This window comes from Macaca nemestrina, chromosome 2, assembly GCF_043159975.1.
Source record: "Macaca nemestrina isolate mMacNem1 chromosome 2, mMacNem.hap1, whole genome shotgun sequence".
NCBI lineage: Eukaryota > Metazoa > Chordata > Mammalia > Primates > Cercopithecidae > Macaca > Macaca nemestrina.
Window position 1 is genome coordinate 105,882,095 of NC_092126.1, and position 18,337 is coordinate 105,900,431.

The 18,337-nt window shown below is 53.4% G+C and overlaps 1 protein-coding gene across 7 annotated transcripts in view; it reads left to right on the forward strand.

Moving 5' to 3' along the window:
- The first annotated feature begins 302 nt into the window (after window positions 1–302).
- LOC105480270 (vasoactive intestinal peptide receptor 1) overlaps window positions 303–18,337 on the forward strand; it is a 35,196-nt gene continuing 17,161 nt past the window's right edge. For 2 of the 7 annotated variants that reach the window (XM_011738868.3, XM_011738865.2), the window contains exons 1-3: window positions 791–954; window positions 11,877–11,982; window positions 17,351–17,458. In XM_011738868.3, the coding sequence (XP_011737170.2) occupies window positions 877–954; window positions 11,877–11,982; window positions 17,351–17,458 (292 nt within the window). In that variant the 5' untranslated portion in view covers window positions 791–876. Of the gene's footprint in view, window positions 393–782; window positions 955–11,876; window positions 11,983–17,350; window positions 17,459–18,337 lie in introns of those variants that run through there. The other 5 variants (XM_011738871.2, XM_011738867.3, XM_011738866.3 and 2 more) reach the window with 5 other exon arrangements.

Consider the following 18,337-nt stretch of genomic DNA (forward strand, 5'->3'; position numbering starts at 1 on the left):
GCTCCCCACGCGAGGGCGCTGCAGCCCAGCCTCCCTGGGGAGGTGCCCTGGTCGAGACCTGCGAGGGTGCGGACAACCCATCCTCTCTGGAGCAGGTCCCCCGAGGCTTGAAGGGCCAGGGCACCCAGCAGGTTCTGAACGCGCTCCGTCAGGTCACCCGAGAGTAGGGAACACCAAGGAACCCAGAGTCGGGCCTCTTTGGAGCCCTTGCTTCCTCTCGCCCGGCTTCTTCGGCGCAAAGGACGAATCTGGGCTGTTGAAAATGGATCAAACAACCCGATCTCTGTCGGCCCCAGGTCACATGCTGGGCCTCAGCTCGCAGCCTGCGAAGATAAGTGGCACTTCATGTCCCGTAATCAGGTTTGCGCACAGGAGCCCTCCGAGGCGCACAGGTGGGAAATGGGGAGGCTGGCTGGGAGGCCTCCTGGAGGAGGTGGCTCCGAGGGTAGACGTGAGGAGCGCCCTGGGGTGGGGCTGAGGGGGTGTAAGGAGGTGGGAGCATGGAAGGATGGGACGTGTTCTGGTATCGAGATTCCCAGGTGATAAGCCTTAAGGGGCGAAGGCCTATAAATGTCTCACGACGGAAGACCGAGGTGTGGGATTGGCAAAGGGAGAGCAGAGCTTCCTCACTCGCAGGGGGGCCCCAGCCCCGCCCCATACCTGCGCGGCGGCCCCGCCTCCACCCATCCATTGGCTAGACCCGCCGCCCGTCAGACGAGCCCCCGGGGCCCGCCCCCAGCCCTGAGCTGCGCCTCTTAGCTCTGAGGCCACCGCGCCAGCGCCACTCTGCCAGGCTCCCGGCCATCGCCCGCCTGGTGCGCCGCCCGCCAGCTCTTTGCCCGCGCGGGGCCGCCCGCCGCGGGCTCAGGGCAGACCATGTGCCCGCCAAGTCCGCTGCCCGCCCGCTGGCTATGCGTGCTGGCAGGCGCCCTCGCCTGCGCCCTTGGGCCGGTGGTGAGTGTTCGCCCTGCCGCCCTGAGTCCCGGCAGCCTGGGAGTTGCGGGAGGTGGGGGAGGTGGGGGAGGTGGGGGGCGGCGGGAGCCGGGCCATCCGTGCGCGTGTCTGTGTAAGAAGAATAGGGGACATCAAGCACCTCGTCTCGCCTCCTCCCACCGCTCCAGACCGAACCTAGACGCGAGGGCTGGGATATTGGTCGTGCCCAGTCCCTCCCAGCGCAGCCGGGAGCAGGCACAGCATCAATGGAGGGGAAGTGGGGAAGAGTGGGCCCCAGACTTGCCTTCCTTGTGGTGGTTGCCAATGAGCAGTGGGGTGGGGCAGTCAGTGGGAGCAGGGTCAGGTACTGCGGCCGATTGAGATGAAAGGTTTGGTACACCGTAGGTGAGAGGGAGGATGTGAGGGCCGTCCTTGTGTGCTGTGACGGTCTGGAGGTGTTAGCAGCAGAACCAGTGCTGGGGGCCCCAGGATTTGAGAAGGGGCTCTTGGGATCAGGTGAGTGACAGGCACATCCCTTCCTGTGCCCTCCCACTGAGCAGAGCAAAAAGGTACCAGAGCCCAAGGTGGAAGCTGGTGGGCAGTGAGGGGCTAAGGGTGATGGTTAACAGGAGGGGCCAGGCCTGTGCACGGAGAGAGCTGAGCAGGAAGCCAAAGCTAACAAGCAGTGGCCTCCCTCTTCCTCCCACTTCTGCTTCCTCTCAACGTGGATATGTGTATGCCCTTGATACATGTGTACTCGTGTGCCCCATGTGTGGGTGTGATGTGTGTATCTGTGGATGGCTTACCTGGGCCATGAGGCAGACGCCGATTGAGGCAGGAGATGCATAGATCATCTCACTCTAGAACAGGGAAGACCTCAGCGCTCATTGAGTCTACTGAAGCCCATTTTACAGATGTGCAAAGCGAGGTCCAGAGACACAAGAGCCACATCTGTCTGCCACCAGTTAGACCTAGACAGAGGTTGATTTTCTCCCTACCCCAGACCTTGAGTAATCTAGAGTTGCTGCTTAGGTAGGGCCTTAAATGCCCACTCCAATTTGGCTGGGCGAGGGTGAGGAATCTTGATTATCTAGTTCATTCTCTCCCATGATCATTTCCCTCACCATCACCTCCACCAGAGCAGGAATCTCTGTGTTTCCATCTAGCGGATGTCTTGAGCACCCTGGGAACAGGAAGCTCATTGCCTGTCCTAGGAGCAGACCTCTGACAATTGGCAGGAGCCTCACCTCCACCCATGACAGCCATGAGACCAAACTCTTGAGCACTCAAAGTCTCACCAAACTCTGTCCCAGAGGCCACAGCTCTGGCACAACTTGCATGAAGCCTCCAGGCCTCTCCAACAACCCTCTGGCCCTCCCAACCCCGGGTTCAAGCCACTCAAACTCTTCTTGGATGAGCCAGGGATCTTGGAACCACTGCTGACACCCCATTCCTCCATCCTGAGAGGCTTCTGAGCTCAGGGGCAGAGTGGATTCAGAGAGGCCTCCTTTCACATCAGGCCACTTCTGCTTCACACTTCAGAAACAGCCCAAATCTGTCTCCTCCCTCTAATGCCTACCCTCCCCCTGTCTTTCCACATCTTATTCGTTTAGTGCCCAACTCTATCTCCTCCTCCAGACAGCCTTCCCTGATTGCTCCAAGCAACTCGACCCTTCCCCCTCTAACTCCACCCTTCAGCCCTACCCACCTCCCAGGCTGGGCTATTCTGGCCATCCTATGAGGTCAGGGGCTGGGGTCTCTATATTCCCATATTCCTTACAGTCCAGTGCAGGAGCTGGGTCCACAGAGAGAGGAGAAGGGACTCAACCAGGACTGGGTGAGGGCAGGCTGGAGTGAGGGGTCCCTGTTTCCCTCCTTGCTTCTCCTTCCTCCCCGCCAGCTACCAATCGCTCCCTCATGGAATGGACACCAGGCAATGCTGCTCTAGCTGGACTCAGTGTGACTGCAGGGGTTGGGGGGGGGTGCCAGGAGTTATCAGAGTCATAAAATGGCAGCTGCAAAGTTCAGGTTGAAGGCCCAAGGCCTTATCACTCCTGTTTATGGTGCCCTGACTTCAGCCTGGAAAGGGGAAATCTCTGAACAGGGAGGCAAAAAAAAAAAAAAAAAAAAAAAAGGAAAGAAAACCTCCAGTGTCTCAGAGGAGGAAGTCTGCCCCAAGGTCACCTGTCAAGCCTTCCAGTGCCCCTGCCCCCCAGACAGCAGGCACAGGGACTCCTCATCCAGAAGCAGAACTGCTCAGGGCAATGCCCAGCACAAGGCTGGGGGAGGAGAGTCATAGGCCTCCTCCTGGGAAAATCCTCTATCTGGTGTGGGAGACCAGACCCAGTGACATAGGAGGAAGGGCCCAGATGGATGTGGGGTACAGTCTCCTAGAACCGGGGGAGGGGTTGCTGAGAGGAACAGTCAGTGGAGGCTCCCTGGAAGAAGCAGGACGGTTCTCTGAAGAGTTTGACCAGATGAGCCAATCTTTCACCCTAAACCATAAAACAGCCTCTGTTGACAGGACCAATGGGCCTGGCCCCAGAAGGAGGAGTCCCAGGAGCTGGGAGAGGCTTGGCTTCTCCCCTACTCTGAGGTTGATTAGTGGCCACCAGCTCCTGAAGGCCTCGCCCCGCCACCGGCATCCTGCTGCCCCCACCACCTGACTCTACCCTCTCCAGAGGCTGACCACAGCTGCCCAGGCCCTCTTGGCCCCCAGCAGGCCACCCTATGAGCTTTGGAAAACATGGCTGCATCTGGGTCAGGTTCCTCCTCAAGTGAGGTTACCACCTCAGTGAGGCCTGGCCAGGGCTCCCAGGGTACCATGCTGGAAAAGCAAGCCCCTTTGAAAGTTTCCACCCTCCGGTCCTGGTGCACTAAGACTAGGCCTTCTCTGAGGTTTGTAGGGCATCCTTGGGGAGCCCAGGCTGGGGACAGGAGAGCTGGTCCTCACTCCACTCCATGGCAATGGCTTGACCTTGGGAACATCTTTAACCTCTGTGGAAGGGCCTCAGGGTCCTCACCACAAAAGGGAAGGTGAGAGGCCTCAGCCTAGTGTGCAGGAGAAGCAGGAGGAGAGGGTTGGGCTAGAGCCAACTCTGCCTCCTGAGTGGGATATAATCTACCCCTGGAGCACTAGGGTCTCTGTGAAATGGAGTTTGTCTTTCAGGCAGGACTTCTGTGAGCTCTGAAGGAAGTAAAAGCTGTGAAGGTGGCTATGTGAACTGTGTGACCGTCATCCCTTCTCCTCCATCCCCAGCTTGGGAGCCCTGTGGAACCTTATACAGCTATTTCTGGCCCTCATCTGCCCAGGGGTTCCCAGGGCAGGCAGGAGTCCTGGGCTTAGGGGAGGTGTCCTCATGAGGTGGCCAAAACATTTTGGGGGTAAGGCTCCAGGCCTAGGTAGGCAATGGGGCCTCTCAGAGCAGATGGGCCTTCACACCGTGGGCAGCCTCAGTGGAAGTCCAACATGGGCCATGAGACAAGGGTAGGGGCGCTAACCTCTACCTGCCACAACTCTGCCATTGCTGGACCCTTCACTGTGGCCCCTTTGGCCATGGAGCAGGAAATGGGGCCTGGGGACTATGCAAAGCCTAGTCCCTTTCTTAACCCCTTCTGTTCAACCCCCAGATTCTGCCTTACCCCATTTGACTTCCAATACAAAATGATTTTTATTGTACCTATTGAAAATGTCAGTATGTACAAACTCTCTCACATAACTTAGAAGTATTTCTTTTCTTTTCTTTTCTTTTTTCCTTTTTGAGATGGAGTCTTGCTCTGTCACCCAGGCTGGAGTGTGGTGGTGTGATCTTGGCTCACTGTAACCTCCAGCTTCCGGGTTTAAGCGATTCTCCTGCCTCAACCTCCCTAGGAGATGAGATTACAGGCTCCCGCCACCATGCCTGGCTAATTTTTGTATTTTTAGTAGAGACAGGGTTTCGCCATGTTGGCCAGGCTGCTCTCGAACTCCTGGCTTCAGGTGATCTGCCTGCCTCAGCCTCCCAAAGTGCTAGGAATTACAGGCCTGAGCCACCGCGCCTGGCCCCTTAGAATTATTTCTGAAGAAGAAAAAGCATTTTAATCTCTCCACCACGTGTATAGTGTTTCAAATTTTTACTTTTTTGGTGAAAATTTATAAACAAGCAGAGAGAATATTATAATGAAAGCGCAAATACCCAATTCCGAGGTTTGACTATTGTTAACATCTAACAAGTAATATATGCTTCATTTGCTTTTGAGCTGAAGTATTTTAAAGTAAATTATAAACTTCCTGACCTTTTACCCCAAATCATTTCAGAACGCATCTCTAAAACCAAAGGACACTCTTCTATATAACTATCATACTGTCATTACACCTAACAAAATTGACAGGAATTGCTTAATATCTTTCAAATATCCCCAGCTGGAATGTAATGAAGCGCCACAGGACGAGTGGTGATATTATCCAGGGCTTGGTCTTCTCGCAGGAGTTTCATGTCTGCGTCTGACAGGACTGTCCAGCGAGCTGGAAGGGAGAAAGCCAGGTGCCTTGGCAGTGAGAGTCAGGCTGGGCTCCACTGGGCAGGACCTAGTCTTTTCATGCAGCCCATCTCATGCTGCTTATTATCTCTCAGGAAGTGCCTCCTACTAGCTAACTTCAAAACAAGTTCTTCCTGCACAGCAGGTCACCAGAGGAGGGGGAAGAGGTCACCAACCAACCTCCATGTACTAAGGACTCATAGCCTTGTGGCTGCCTGTGCTGGAGTCCAGCCCTCTGCAGGTGGCTCCAACACCGATGTCACCCACAGGCACTGTGTTTATAAGCTGAGTCCTGCAAACTCAGTTTCCTAGGTGTGGCCAGGATCACAAACAAGCAGCAGAGGATTTAAACTAAATGCTTAGCCTGTGTTCCTCTGCAAATAAAGGCTTCATGCCCCCGAAAGAAACCTTCCAAGAAGAACCCTTAGATGGGAATGTCTGTGCTCGGGTTCTGCTAATTATGAGAGCCCTTGTCTTGATATCACTCTGAGATGTGGAAAGTTCTTCTTCTCCCGAGCTCAATCCTGTATCCCTCTGTCTCCCCCTCTTCCTCCCCAACCCCATCAACCCTCACACAGCAGTTCTCATTCTCCTCTTCTACCAGAGTTCAGCCTTCCCCAAGAGGAAGTGAGGCTGGCAAAAAAAAAAAAAAATGAATTTGCAGCGGGGAGGCTTTGGGCTGTTGGCAAAGGGATGTAAAGATACAAGGAAGAGAAGAGAAATCAGTACAGGGCGAAGCAAACTGGCAGACTCGAGACTTCTGGTGGGTGTGGCTGGCACTTGTCAGTGGGTAGGAACTTCAGCCTGCCTGGGGTTATGCAAGGCACTACAGCTGTGGCTAGGCTTGGGTGTGGACGGCAGGGGCAGCCTGGCATGAGGACGACTAGAGCTTTGACAGTCACTGCTAATGCTCCTGGTGCCTGGCTGGTGTCTTTTACATGTGACCCTCAACCCCAATTCTAGAAGTAGGTGGTATTGTTGTTGTCCCCATTTTATAGATGAGGTTGAGTAAATTGCCCAAGTCATCCAGACAGGAAGCGGCAGACAGTCTCATTCTAGAACCTGTGGTCTGAACTAGGCTCTGCCACCTCATGAAGAGGGGCGACTACTTCCAGGGTGAGCTATGGCATGTCCATGCTGTGCTGGCACTTTAGATATTTTTAAAATTAGTAAAATGCACAAATCTGAATTGACAGCTCAGTGAATTGTGACATATGTGTACACCTGTGTCACCACTGCCCAGGTCAAACTATTGCACACTCCCATCACCCTAGCAGGCTGCTCCACAGTGAGGGGAAGTCTTATTTTGACTTCCTTTAGCGCTTTCTGCAAAGCTGGGAGCATGTTTCTCCTCTCTTTTGTGACTCCTGGATCCCATGATCCAACTTACCTTTGTATGTCCTTTACCTGCTCCTTTCCTGCCCTTTCCTCCTCCCACCTTTTCTCTCCTCTCTCCCTTCTTGCCTCCCAACTACAAGGTCTGCACGTCCTCGCCCACTCACATGCAAAAGCCAGCAAGGATGGGAAGCTGGGCTGCTGTCCTGTGTGCCTGTGATCACACTGCTTTCTCTCTGGCTCCTCCATTCCCTCGTGTCTCTTTTTTACCCCATGATTTCAGCAGGGGGCTGGCGGAGTAGAGCAAATAAGTCATGCGATATGAGATGGTTTCTGTAAAGGGCTGGGGTCATGGGGGAGAGGGTAAATGGAACCACTCCTGAGCCCCCTGTCCTCTAATTCCCATTCCCCTGCCTCCATTAACAGTTGCAGGCAGGAAAAAAGTAAAATAGCCCTCTTGACAAACCTCAGAAGCACAAATCATCCATGGAGGCTCCGCATGCTTGGTAATTTGCAGATAGTTTTTTCTCCTGCTTCACCTTATCCAGCCTGCTGCATTTTGTGCTCTTCTCAGAGACCAGCTGCTCCTCAGAGGGACTCATGCTTCCTGCTGCGCTACTTGGCTCCTCCTGCCCTAGTTCCCTGGCCCCAGATGACGAGGCTGGGGCTTCTGATTCGAGGCAGTAGCTGTGGTCTCAGGCTTCCCTTGAGGAGATTGAACATGGCCTACGAACCTGAGCGTGGCCCACCCTGTCTTTCAGAGCCCCTTGCATCTAACAGCTACAACTCCCAGCATCTTCACCCATACCCCCATCACCACACCTAGCCTTTGCTCCAGATATCAGAGAACCCCACATGGAGAGGCAAAAGCAGGGCTTTCTCTCTAGCCCCTCACCAATTCCTGTGCCGGACTGAGCTCCAAAAAGTAAGCTTAAAGACAGCCTGACCCTGCAGTTGAGCTGAGGCTAGAGAGTTTTGGGCCAGGCTGGGCTCTCAGCACCTTCTTTAGGACAGGAGTTCCTAAGCCCAGAAGGAACCCAGGCAAGACTGAAGAAGTCCACAGCATCTCTTCCATCCTGATCTTCTTCTGTCCTCTGCCATGGTGTTAGCTGGATGTGGGAGGTGAATGACAGGGAGTTGGCAGGAGAATCCTGAGTCTAGTTGGAGACAGGAACTAACCAAGTCTTGTTCATTCCACCTGCCCCCTCCTCTCTATGCCCCCTCTTCTCTGTATCCACTGTCCTGCCCAGGCTTCATTAGTTCCTGCCTAGACTGGTGCAATAGCTTTCAGCCCCACCACCTGCAACCTGAGGGATCTTTGTAAAATGTGCATCCCCCATCCTCAGTCTCCTAGTTCAAGTATCTGTTGGCCCCCATGGCCTAGGAGTGAAAGCTCACGTTGAAAACTGGCATTCCAGGCCCTTCCCAATCCTACCCCAGTCTACATCTCTCAACTTGTCTCCCGATGCCCCTGGAACTCCTTGCTGCAGCTACACCAGGCTTCTCGCAACCTTGCATGTATTAGGCATTTTCATGCCTCCATGCTTGCACACACGCTGCTCTACTTTCTGGGGTGCTCTTACTCCACTTCTAATTGTCTAACTCGCACATCCTCCATGACCTACCTCTACAGAATGAGTACAGCATACCTATTCTGTAGGAAGCCCAGACTCTAGCTATATCCCACCCTGGAACACTTCCCCAAGATCAGTAGGCTTGGCTATATTCAGCCAGGGAATTTTTCAACTCTCTCTGTGTGCCTGAAGTCCAGAGGGATAATGAGGATGTTTAGAATAGGGAAATAAGTAAGTGGGAGAGGAAGTCCAAAGTCTGCCTGAATTCCTCAGTGATAAGGACTAGAGGGAGCTGCCCTGGCCCGGTCCCTCAAAGGGCAATGGTTGACCAGAGGACCCAAGGCGAGGCTGTGGAGAAGGACTGATGCAGTCCAGACCAGCGGTCAGAGACTTAGGTCCCATCTGGGAATGCGCATTTGCTGGGTGACCTCAGGTCCCTCTTTGGGTCTCCATTTCCTCTACCCCTCCCCAGATAGGGCTCAACACTAAACTAAATTGTGACAAAGAGAGAGCTCATCTTCCAGACCACACCCACTTTTTCATAAACACCACAGGCTTCAGTACCCACCCCTCCTTTCTCTCCAAACTGCCTCTAAGGAAAGGCTCTGTGTCTGTGCAGCTGAGGGAGCAGAGTTGGCTGGAGAAATTGACCCAACACTCTTCCACCCTCAGAGAGTTGCAAGCCAAAGCTGCTGGAAATCCTAGGCACCCATGGTGATTGAGAAACAAATATTTCTTGGCAAACTACATGGCCACAGTCCTGGCTTAAGATGGCCCAGAAAGTGAGGGCGTCCGTTGTCCTGCCCTCAGAGGGCAAGGCTGGACACTTTTGTTTACAGCGACCAACAGAAAACTCAACTGAGCCAAGCTATGAAGGCAAGGCATCAGCTCATGTTGCTAGCAGTAGGGCTGGTTTCAGGTATGGCTGCATTCACAGACCCAGACAATATTAAGAGAACCTGATTTTTCTCCATCTGTCTATTCTGCCTTCAGCTGTGTAGTTTTCATCCCTGTGTTCCACTTGTCAACAAGAAGACAGCAGAAGCTTGAGCCCTTGCTTCCTTTAAGGTTTCCAGTCCAGTGGGAAAAAGCAAATTCACTTGCTTAATCACTTAATCCAAAGTCCCAGGAGTGAGCCTCCCGGCTCTGAGTAGCCTGACTCGGGCTATGTGTCAGGCACTGTGGCCAGGAATGCTCTGATTGACTTAAGCCTTGGTCACATGTCAATCCCCTGGAAGAGAGTTCATCAGCACTCCATGAACTGGAGGTAGGGAAGGAGGTTGTTTCCTAGACACAGAGGAGAACATGGCATCAGAAGAGAGCAAAAGATGGTGGAAGGCAGAAACAATAAATATCCACTAACATCCATCCTGTTTTCAGGTTACAGTGTCATGAGAGGTGAGAATGGACAGGAGAATCAGGAGAGGCTGGAAAGGGGCCAGAAAGTAGAATGAACCCTATTGCTGGTGGGAAATGGGGTTGGGATGGTACCTTGGTGAGAAATGTGCTCCAAGACAGGCAAGACAGACCAATGATGGGATACAAGGCAGGGTGGCCGGTACCCAGGTTCCTCTTCCGGAAGCCACCTCTGAGATCTACCTGGCCACTCTTCCCCCTATACTTGAGGATGAACCAGCCACAAATCCCTTGAGACAGAGTGTCTTCAGCATTTCAGCCTGAGTAACCCTTATGGAAAAGAGAGGAAGCACATGACCCCAAAGAGGAACCACAGACACAGTTTCCTTGAAGCCTCCTGTCTTTTAACAGTTATACGAATAACTGTATCATGCTCCATCACACAACTGTGTTACTTTCAATACATTTTAAATGACTTACCAGCTAATGTCTTTACCCCGGTTGGCTGGTAAAGGTGCAAGATGGAGCTCAAGTTCACTGTGCAGCTTTCAGGGCAACACAGGTGAGGTCTGGATTCTGGGGAAATCTAAAGGAGTCTTGAAGAGGGAGGCCTTCCCTGGACCTGGACGAGGTCAACCATGGTGCTAGCTGCTTCTGGGAGTGTTGGCCTTCAGGTGACCTGTGAGACAGAAGCTCTACCAGAGAGCCCTCAACAGGAATGAGAGAGCTGTTTGGGGTGGAAGGGACTTGGCTGTACAGCCTCTTAGGCACTGAGTTGTTCAGCTTCAGCTTGGACCCCTCTCCCTCCACAGCAAAGGATTGCTGGCTGCCAGCTGGGATGCACATCCCAGTAAATGGAGCTGATTTACTTAAAACAATGGTCAAAGTACTAAGCACTTTGGTGCCTGCAGGCCAGGAGGGACCTCCTTAAAGGAAGGTCCCCTACCTATGCTCTTCCCACAGACCCACTTCAAGAAATCTCTAAGTCAGCAGGGGAGGTGGTTGAGGCCCATGTAGCCTACAGAGAAACTGAGGCCCAGGGAGGTAAGAATCCTGTCCCAGGGTGGGAGGGACAAGTTGGAGGAGACACTGAGAATGTCCGACTCTGGAGTGGTCTTGCTGGACTCTCTCCTATGGCCCTGGTGGAAACCAACATTCTCCCCAGGCAGAGATGAGGAAACTGGTGTGGGGTTGCCGGGGCCAGCAGCCACTTTTCTAAAGCCAAAGACGCAGAAGCTGCTGCCAGCCCAACGCTTCCTCCATGGAGGCCTTCACCCACCCTAGCCCATCTAAGAGCTCCCAAGACCTACATTTTTCTGGCTGTTCCCAGACAGCCATCACCCCACTCACATGTCTTCCACAAGGTCAGTGTCCCCAGTCACCATGGTCTGACCCACCCCTGATCCCTGGCCAGGGTACAGGGAGGGGCAGGGGAGAAGCTTGGGCTTTTCCATCCCTTCTCTTCACTTTCCAGAGACAGGGGAGGCCTGGTGGGATCCTAGAGGTGCTCTCTTACTTCCTTAAACCTCCCTACCCTCAGTAGATCTGGTATAGCTTGAATTATTTAGAAACTAAAAAGGAGACAGGTGAGGTCTGGGCAAGGAAGGCCAGAATCCCCTTCCTAGCCTGGTGACCCAGGGGACTGAGCACAGAATCCTGGAATGACAGCAGCTGGAAAATACAGCTAGACTCCTGGATTCTTCCTGGGGCTGGCAGTGGAAACCAGAGGCCAGGATCCAATTCCACATAACAGAGTAATAGCATGAGCTGGCCCCACTCATCAGGGAGACCGAGACAGGGACAGACTCAAGCCAAGCTGGAGAGTGGCAGAGTCCAGAGGGCCAGCTCAGGCCTCTAAGGGGAGGCCCTCTTGCCACCATCTGGAGTTGTGCCACCCACAAAGAGACAAAGCAGTTATAGCTGCAGCACTATTGGGGGAGCCATCAAGAAGCTGTGGCAGGGTCCTCAGGGCCGACCCAGGTTTGGGGGCAATGGACAACAGGTTGGAGTCAGGTTCAGGTTTCAGTCTGGGGTTGGTATTGGGGTTCCATATGGAACTTGGATCTCTTCCAGGGAGAGGGCAGGTGCATCCAGAGACTGGGCCTTGTGCTCCCGAGTCTATGAACAAGGCTGATGGGCCCTCCCTGTCTTTGTCCCCAGGGCGGCCAGGCAGCCAGGCTGCAGGAGGAGTGTGACTATGTGCAGATGATCGAGGTGCAGCACAAGCAGTGCCTGGAGGAGGCCCAGCTGGAGAATGAGACAACAGGTGAGGCCCCCATGGGGAGAGGGGGGGCTGCATGCCCCCAGGGAGTCCACGATTCCTCATGTCTCGAGCTGAGATCCAAGTCACGTTCGTTCCACATTTGTTGGATGATGGTGAGGAGCGGCTGGGGAGCCAGATGGAAGAAGAAAGGGGCTAACAGGCTTCCACATTCCCACCCCAGGTCTGGGGAGCTCCCAGCTGCAGCTGAGGAGGACATACTAAATCGGGGTTCTGAAAAGTACATGGAGCCAACTCTGCCTCTGGGGGTCCCTATCCCTCTTCTCCAGGAAAAGTGAAGATCTCCATGGCAGCCAGCCCACCCGGGACACAAGGCCCAGCATGCTGCGTGGTGGGGGACCTGTGACCAATGAGGGTAGGCAGGTTCCGGGACACCCAGGAGCTGACATGGGGAGAACTAGCCCCATAATACCATACTCCAGGATTATAACATTGTACTGTTAGCATCTCAAAGGAAGAAGAGGGACATTCAGTCACAATATGTGACCCCCACAGGGACCGCATGGAAGCTCAAAGCCATCTTAGGGGTCCAGAGCAAGAAAGGGCATAAGTTTTGTCTGGACAGATGTGGAATACTCACCACAGCCAACACTCAGCCTGGAAACTTAGGCTCACTCCTCCCTCTCAACCCCAGGCTCTGCCTCTGCCACACCCAGAGGACCCATAGTGACGCCACACACATACACACACACACACACACACACACACGCCCAGCCCCTAAGCATACACATACAGGCGCACACACTGGCTTCTCCATCCCAACCCACCCTTAGTGACCAGATGAACCATCAGCTCATTATTTGGTTGATGAGACCAGTCAAGGTCAGCCCCAGAGGCCCAGCCACTCCTCCTCAGGGGGCTGGGAGAGCTCCACCTGGCAGTGTGAAGGGTGGTGCCCAGCTACCTAGACTGGACAGCAGGGCTATCAGGACAGATGACAGCACCCTCTTTTTGGCTCAGCAGCTCCAGGTAAGAATGGGTGGAATTATTTGGTACCACTTGAACCAGACTTGGAGGGGTGAGCAGGTTTGGAGAAACGGAGAGTCTGGAAAGGTGGGAGGCACTGAGGCAGACTTCCTATGGGGAATGGGGCATGGTTGGCAGGTTCAAGTCTTACTGCCAGGGACAGCAGCCTGGCACGTCTGGGCTGGAGGCAGTGAGATGGCTGGGCTCATTCTGGGCCTCCATCCCAGGCTATCTCCCTGAGGCTGAGCTTACACTTATGTAACAGCCTTGCTCAGGAGCAGGGAGCATCTTTACATCTTCCTGGCTCCCTAGTTCCCCTTCCACCTTCTAAAGCTGACAGTTATGTAACTCCTTCCAGGTCCTTCTTCTTGGCCCTGGTGTCCAGGCTGTCTGCCTCCTGCTCTGTCAGTGAGTAAGTGTAGCCTCACAGATGGGCTTTGCCTACCCTGATCTCAAAGCAGGACAACCCCTTGACTCTAGGGCCCAGAGACTGAGGCATGGGTCCAGGGGTGGCTGGGCCTGCCCACTACCTACAGGCCCCACCCCACTCCACCAGTGCAGGGAGCCAGGACCAGGTGCAGATAGGCTTTGGCAGGCCCCAACGGTGGGATCATAGGCAGCCCCGAGAGGCCCGGACTCTAGACTCCACTGCGCACCTCCCATGCCGAGGGGTAGGCCACCCTCGTGATTCCGATGAGGTCACTGCTGGCACAGCGTTCCCGTTGGGTGCCAACACCCTGTCACCAGCAGCCAGGCTGGGATGCAGAGAAGGGCGGGCATAGGTTGTGGCCATGAGTCTGCCTGTGGCCTTGTGTAGGGCTCTGTGCATGTTCATGCACATCTAGGTATGCACTCCTGGCCCATGTCTGTCTGGAGCTGCGTCTTGCCTCTGGGGTCTATAGCTCTGTGTCTGACTCTGAGTATCTTTGTGAGTCAGAAGTGTGTGTCTATTTAAGCATGGGCACATGCCATCTGTGGACATGCCTAGGTGTGTCTGCCCAGTGTGCTGTGTCTCTGTGTGGCTTGTATGTCTATCAGTGTGAGTGTCAGTGGTACACCCAGACATGTCTGTCTCTCTGAATGTATGTCTCTGTGAGTTGTGTGTCTCTCTGTGCCCATTTGCTTGTGTCTGTTGCCTGTGTTCAGGTAAGTGTACATGTGTGCATGTTTGCATGTGTGCCTGGTGTTCTGTGTACTGGCATGTAAACATCAGTGTGTGTATCTCTGTGTGCACACAAGTCTACAGAATGACACAGCAGAGGCCCCACCTCACCTTGCCTCACCAACCCTTACCCCAAGCTCTGGGTTGGGCTTTCCTGGTGGGGGCACAGCCCCACCTGTGAGCACACACAGCCAGCCTGGGCCCTGTATTTCTATAGGCCTGGTGACATGTGTGATGGGACCTGCGGGGCCTCATTAGGGCAGGCACACAGGAAATATTCCCATTGCCTAGCCCAGGACAACAGGCCATTCCAGGTACCAAGTATATTCATGGCTGTCACCCCGTCCCCTGCTTCCCCAACCATGTCCCTCATATTGGCCTCTCGTCCTGCTTCCCTGCCCTGCTGGCTGCCCTCACCCCAGCACTAGTTCACAGCCCAGCCTTGGTCATGCTAAGATTCCTTGAGGCCAAGTGTGGCCTCCCAAGGGCAGGGCCTGGTTTCCTCTCTTCTGTCCCACCACAGTGAAGCAGAACTCAAGGCCAGAGACCCAGCCCCGGATTCACTCCCCAGCCTGTGCTGGCCGCCGGAGGTTTAGAGAGCCCAAAGTCTGGCAGGCACCCAGACACAATAGCCAGTCTGCATAACAGGGCGTGCCCAGCACCGTCAGAGAGGGGTAAACAAAGTCCAGCAGCGGCAAAATTCCCAGAGAAATGACAGCCCTTCCGACCGAGAGGAGTGGGAACATGTGAATATACTGTACCACTTACCAGCAACATGACCTTGAGCTGGTTGTCCAATCACGCTGTGCCTCTGTTTCCTCATCTGTGAAATGGAAGCGTTAAATAAGTCATTCATCCAAAGAGGTTAGAACAGTGCCTGGCACATGCAAAGGTTATATGAGTGTTTGCTGATATTCTTAACAGGGTCTGGAACCCCCAGCAGGGTTTGACTGACCTGAAGTGCCCCTACTCGGCTTTCAGAGAGGCTGGCCCAGAATGGAAGAGGGACTGGCAGCCAGCGTGAGGCCACAAGAGCCCTCAAGACAGGGAAAAGTGGTCAGGGTCCATGACTAAGGGAGGCTGCAATCTCTGGTCAAGCCCTGGGGATCCAGGTGTCCTCCTCAGGCTTTAGCTATAGGTGTGGCCTGACTGCTGCAGCCCCAGAAGGTGCCCCTTGCTGCTGCCAGCCCACTCCAACACACAGAGTCCTGAGCCTCTTCCCCAAGTAAGGATGTCCCTCCACCTCCTCTTCCCAGACCCCCTTCTTAAGAACTTGTGAACCTTCGGACCTGAGCTGGGCTGGGCTGGGCTTGGCCAAGCTGGCGTTGACTTTGGCTCAGGGGGTTGGGTTTTCTGAGCAAATCTATGGGACTGGCAGGATTGCAAAGAGACAATTAAGCCTCCTGCATGGGACGGGTCCAGAGCAGTCCTAGTCCGTCAGGGGCATGCAGCTCCTGAACAGACTAAATGATGGCATTTGCATGTGCCTATTAAAGCAGACCCCTGGAGACCCCACTGTGCATCTTTCACTGGCCAGGCTCTGCAAGGCTGATAGCTGTGGCAGAGAATGCAGCCACAATGGAGGGTTTTTGCTGAATTTGTTCCCTAACTATTCCCCTCCATCACAATTCACAATCCGACCACACTGGGGGAATCTGTGTTGTTCAAGAACTAGGTGTGGGCTGGGCACAGTGGCTCACACCTATAATCCCAGCACTTTGGGAGGCTGCGAGGCAGGTGTGAATCACCTGGGGTCAGGAGTACAAGACCAGCCTGGCCAACATGACGGAACCCCGTCTCTACTAAAAATATAAAAATTAGCCGGGTGTCGCGGAGGGCGCCTGTAATCCCAGCTACTCAGAAGGCTGAGGCAGGAGGATCACTTTAACCCAGGAGGTGGAGGTTGCAGTGAGCCAAGATGGCGCCACTGCACTCCAGCCTGGGCAACAGAGCGAGACTATGATGGGGTGATGAGTATACTGGGGTGCATGTAGTTCTTTTTTTTTTGAGACAGTCTCAAAACATTTTCTAATGCCTCCTTTATTATCATAATATGAAATTCAGGACACACGCCCATCCACTTTATTAAAAATAAAGTTCTAGCTATACTGTAAGATAAATATTAAAAGGAAAGTAATTTATAATAAAGTATCATGTACATATTCAAGCATAATCACACTAGATGTAGTCTGAAGGTTGTACCTACAAATATAAATCCTGAGAATGCGAGGCCTACAAATGCAGACTGATGGACACAGGCAGTTGCATCAGTGACTCAAGTATCACAGGCAGTACTGCTATGGGTGTCATGATTTTCCAAAACATTGAACAACTCTTAGTGAAGTTCAGAACAAAACAAAATACAATCTTCCCTCCCTTTTCTCAGTGGCTGCATTCCTGGAAAACTCCATGTATGTTAAACTTGTGCAATAAATAGCTTGTGTTGGCTGGGCACAGTGGCTCACACCTGTAATCCCAGTACTTTGGGAGGCCAAGGTGGGAGGATCACTTGAGGTCAGGAGTTGGAGATCAGCCTGGCCACACATGGTGAAACCTCGTCTCTACTAAAAACACAAAAATTAGCCGGGCGTGGTGGCACAGGCCTATAGTCCCAGCTACTCGGGAGGCTGAGGCAGGAGAATTGCTTGAACCCAGGAGGCAGAGGTTGCCAAGGTTGCACCACTGCACTCTATCCTGGGTGACAGAGTGAGACTCCGTCTCAAAAAATAAGTAAATAAATAATAAAGTAAATGGCTTGTGTTTATATGTAAAATGGTATAAGAGTCTAGGCTCTGTTCATTACGAAAGGTTTTCACCTATACATATGGCCAGTGGCTCATCTGGAAGCCATGCAGAATGTGAGACAATTCATCATTGTGCAGGAGTTGCCTATCTGGCATCCCTGGTGGCTGCCCATCAAATGCCAGTGAGGCCCCCCTACTGCTGTAACAATCAAAACCACCACTGGCATTGGAAACATCCCCAGGGGGCGCTCTATCCCTCACTAAGGACCAAAGAACTGTAGTCAGGCCTCCTCCCTGCCTCCCTGTCAGGACAGGCTCCATGCAGCCTGGGCAAGCCTGTGCCTTCCCTCTCAGACTGGAGGCTCCTTGAGGTGGGAGCCCGGCAGAGGGAGGAAGAGAGTGGATGCCTATGACCTCAGGCCCCAGGGCTGGAGGCACCCGCACTGTGCTGACCCATGTGTCCTCTGCCTTACCCCCATAGGCTGCAGCAAGATGTGGGACAACCTCACCTGCTGGCCAGCCACCCCTCGGGGCCAGGTTGTTGTCTTGGCCTGTCCCCTCATCTTCAAGCTCTTCTCCCCCATTCAAGGTAAGACCCCCGGGTTGAAAAGGTGATGTGAGTGGTGCCGGCTGCCGTGGGACTCACCTCTCAAGGAAGTGGAAAGTCAAAGGAAAGTGGTCAAAGAGGCTGGAACAATCCGAGGGACTCCCTGGCAGAGGAGGCAATGGTGCCGGGTCTTTAAAGAACTCACGGGATTTGATTAGCTCTTCACATAAAGATAAGCATATGGGAAAGGCTCATTAAATATTTGCTCAACAATTGATGACTGATTGACTGACAGGTACTTGATTAAATTATGGTTCCCGTAGATAGTCCTGTTGTCTTGGGCTGGTCATGATTCAGTCTTTCGATGCCTGGAGTCTACGACCTCTTGGGCTCCATGAAGCCACTACACGACTTTGCTTATACACCTTGTCATGTTCCACTTAAATGAATGTCCACAGAATGTCCACAGAATGAGGCAGAAAAGAAAAGGGGGAGCCCCTTTAGGATGTGGCTTTCTTGCTAGTGAGTCATTAAAGAGGTTTACAATATAGATTCAGTCATTCTTCTGTGCAGTGAATGAAGCACCCACCCGTGTGCCAGGCGCTGAGCTGGACAAACACAGTGGGGAGAGGATAAAGCAGCCCCCAGGGCTGCTCTTCCAGAGCTAGTGTTCTCATTGGAGAGACATTTCGTAAGGAAATAAACAGATGTATAATCAATAATAAAAAGTGCTGGACGAGAGAATAAGGAGAGTGGGGACCAACTTAAGGCAGAGGTTCACAAACAGTCCCTCTCTGAGGAGGTGACACTTCAGCTGCCATCTGAAGACCTGGAGGTGAGAAAGAGCCACGAGGCAAAGATCCCAGATTGGGAACAATTGAGAGAGAGAATCAACAGCCCGTGGAATAAGCATCCAAGGAA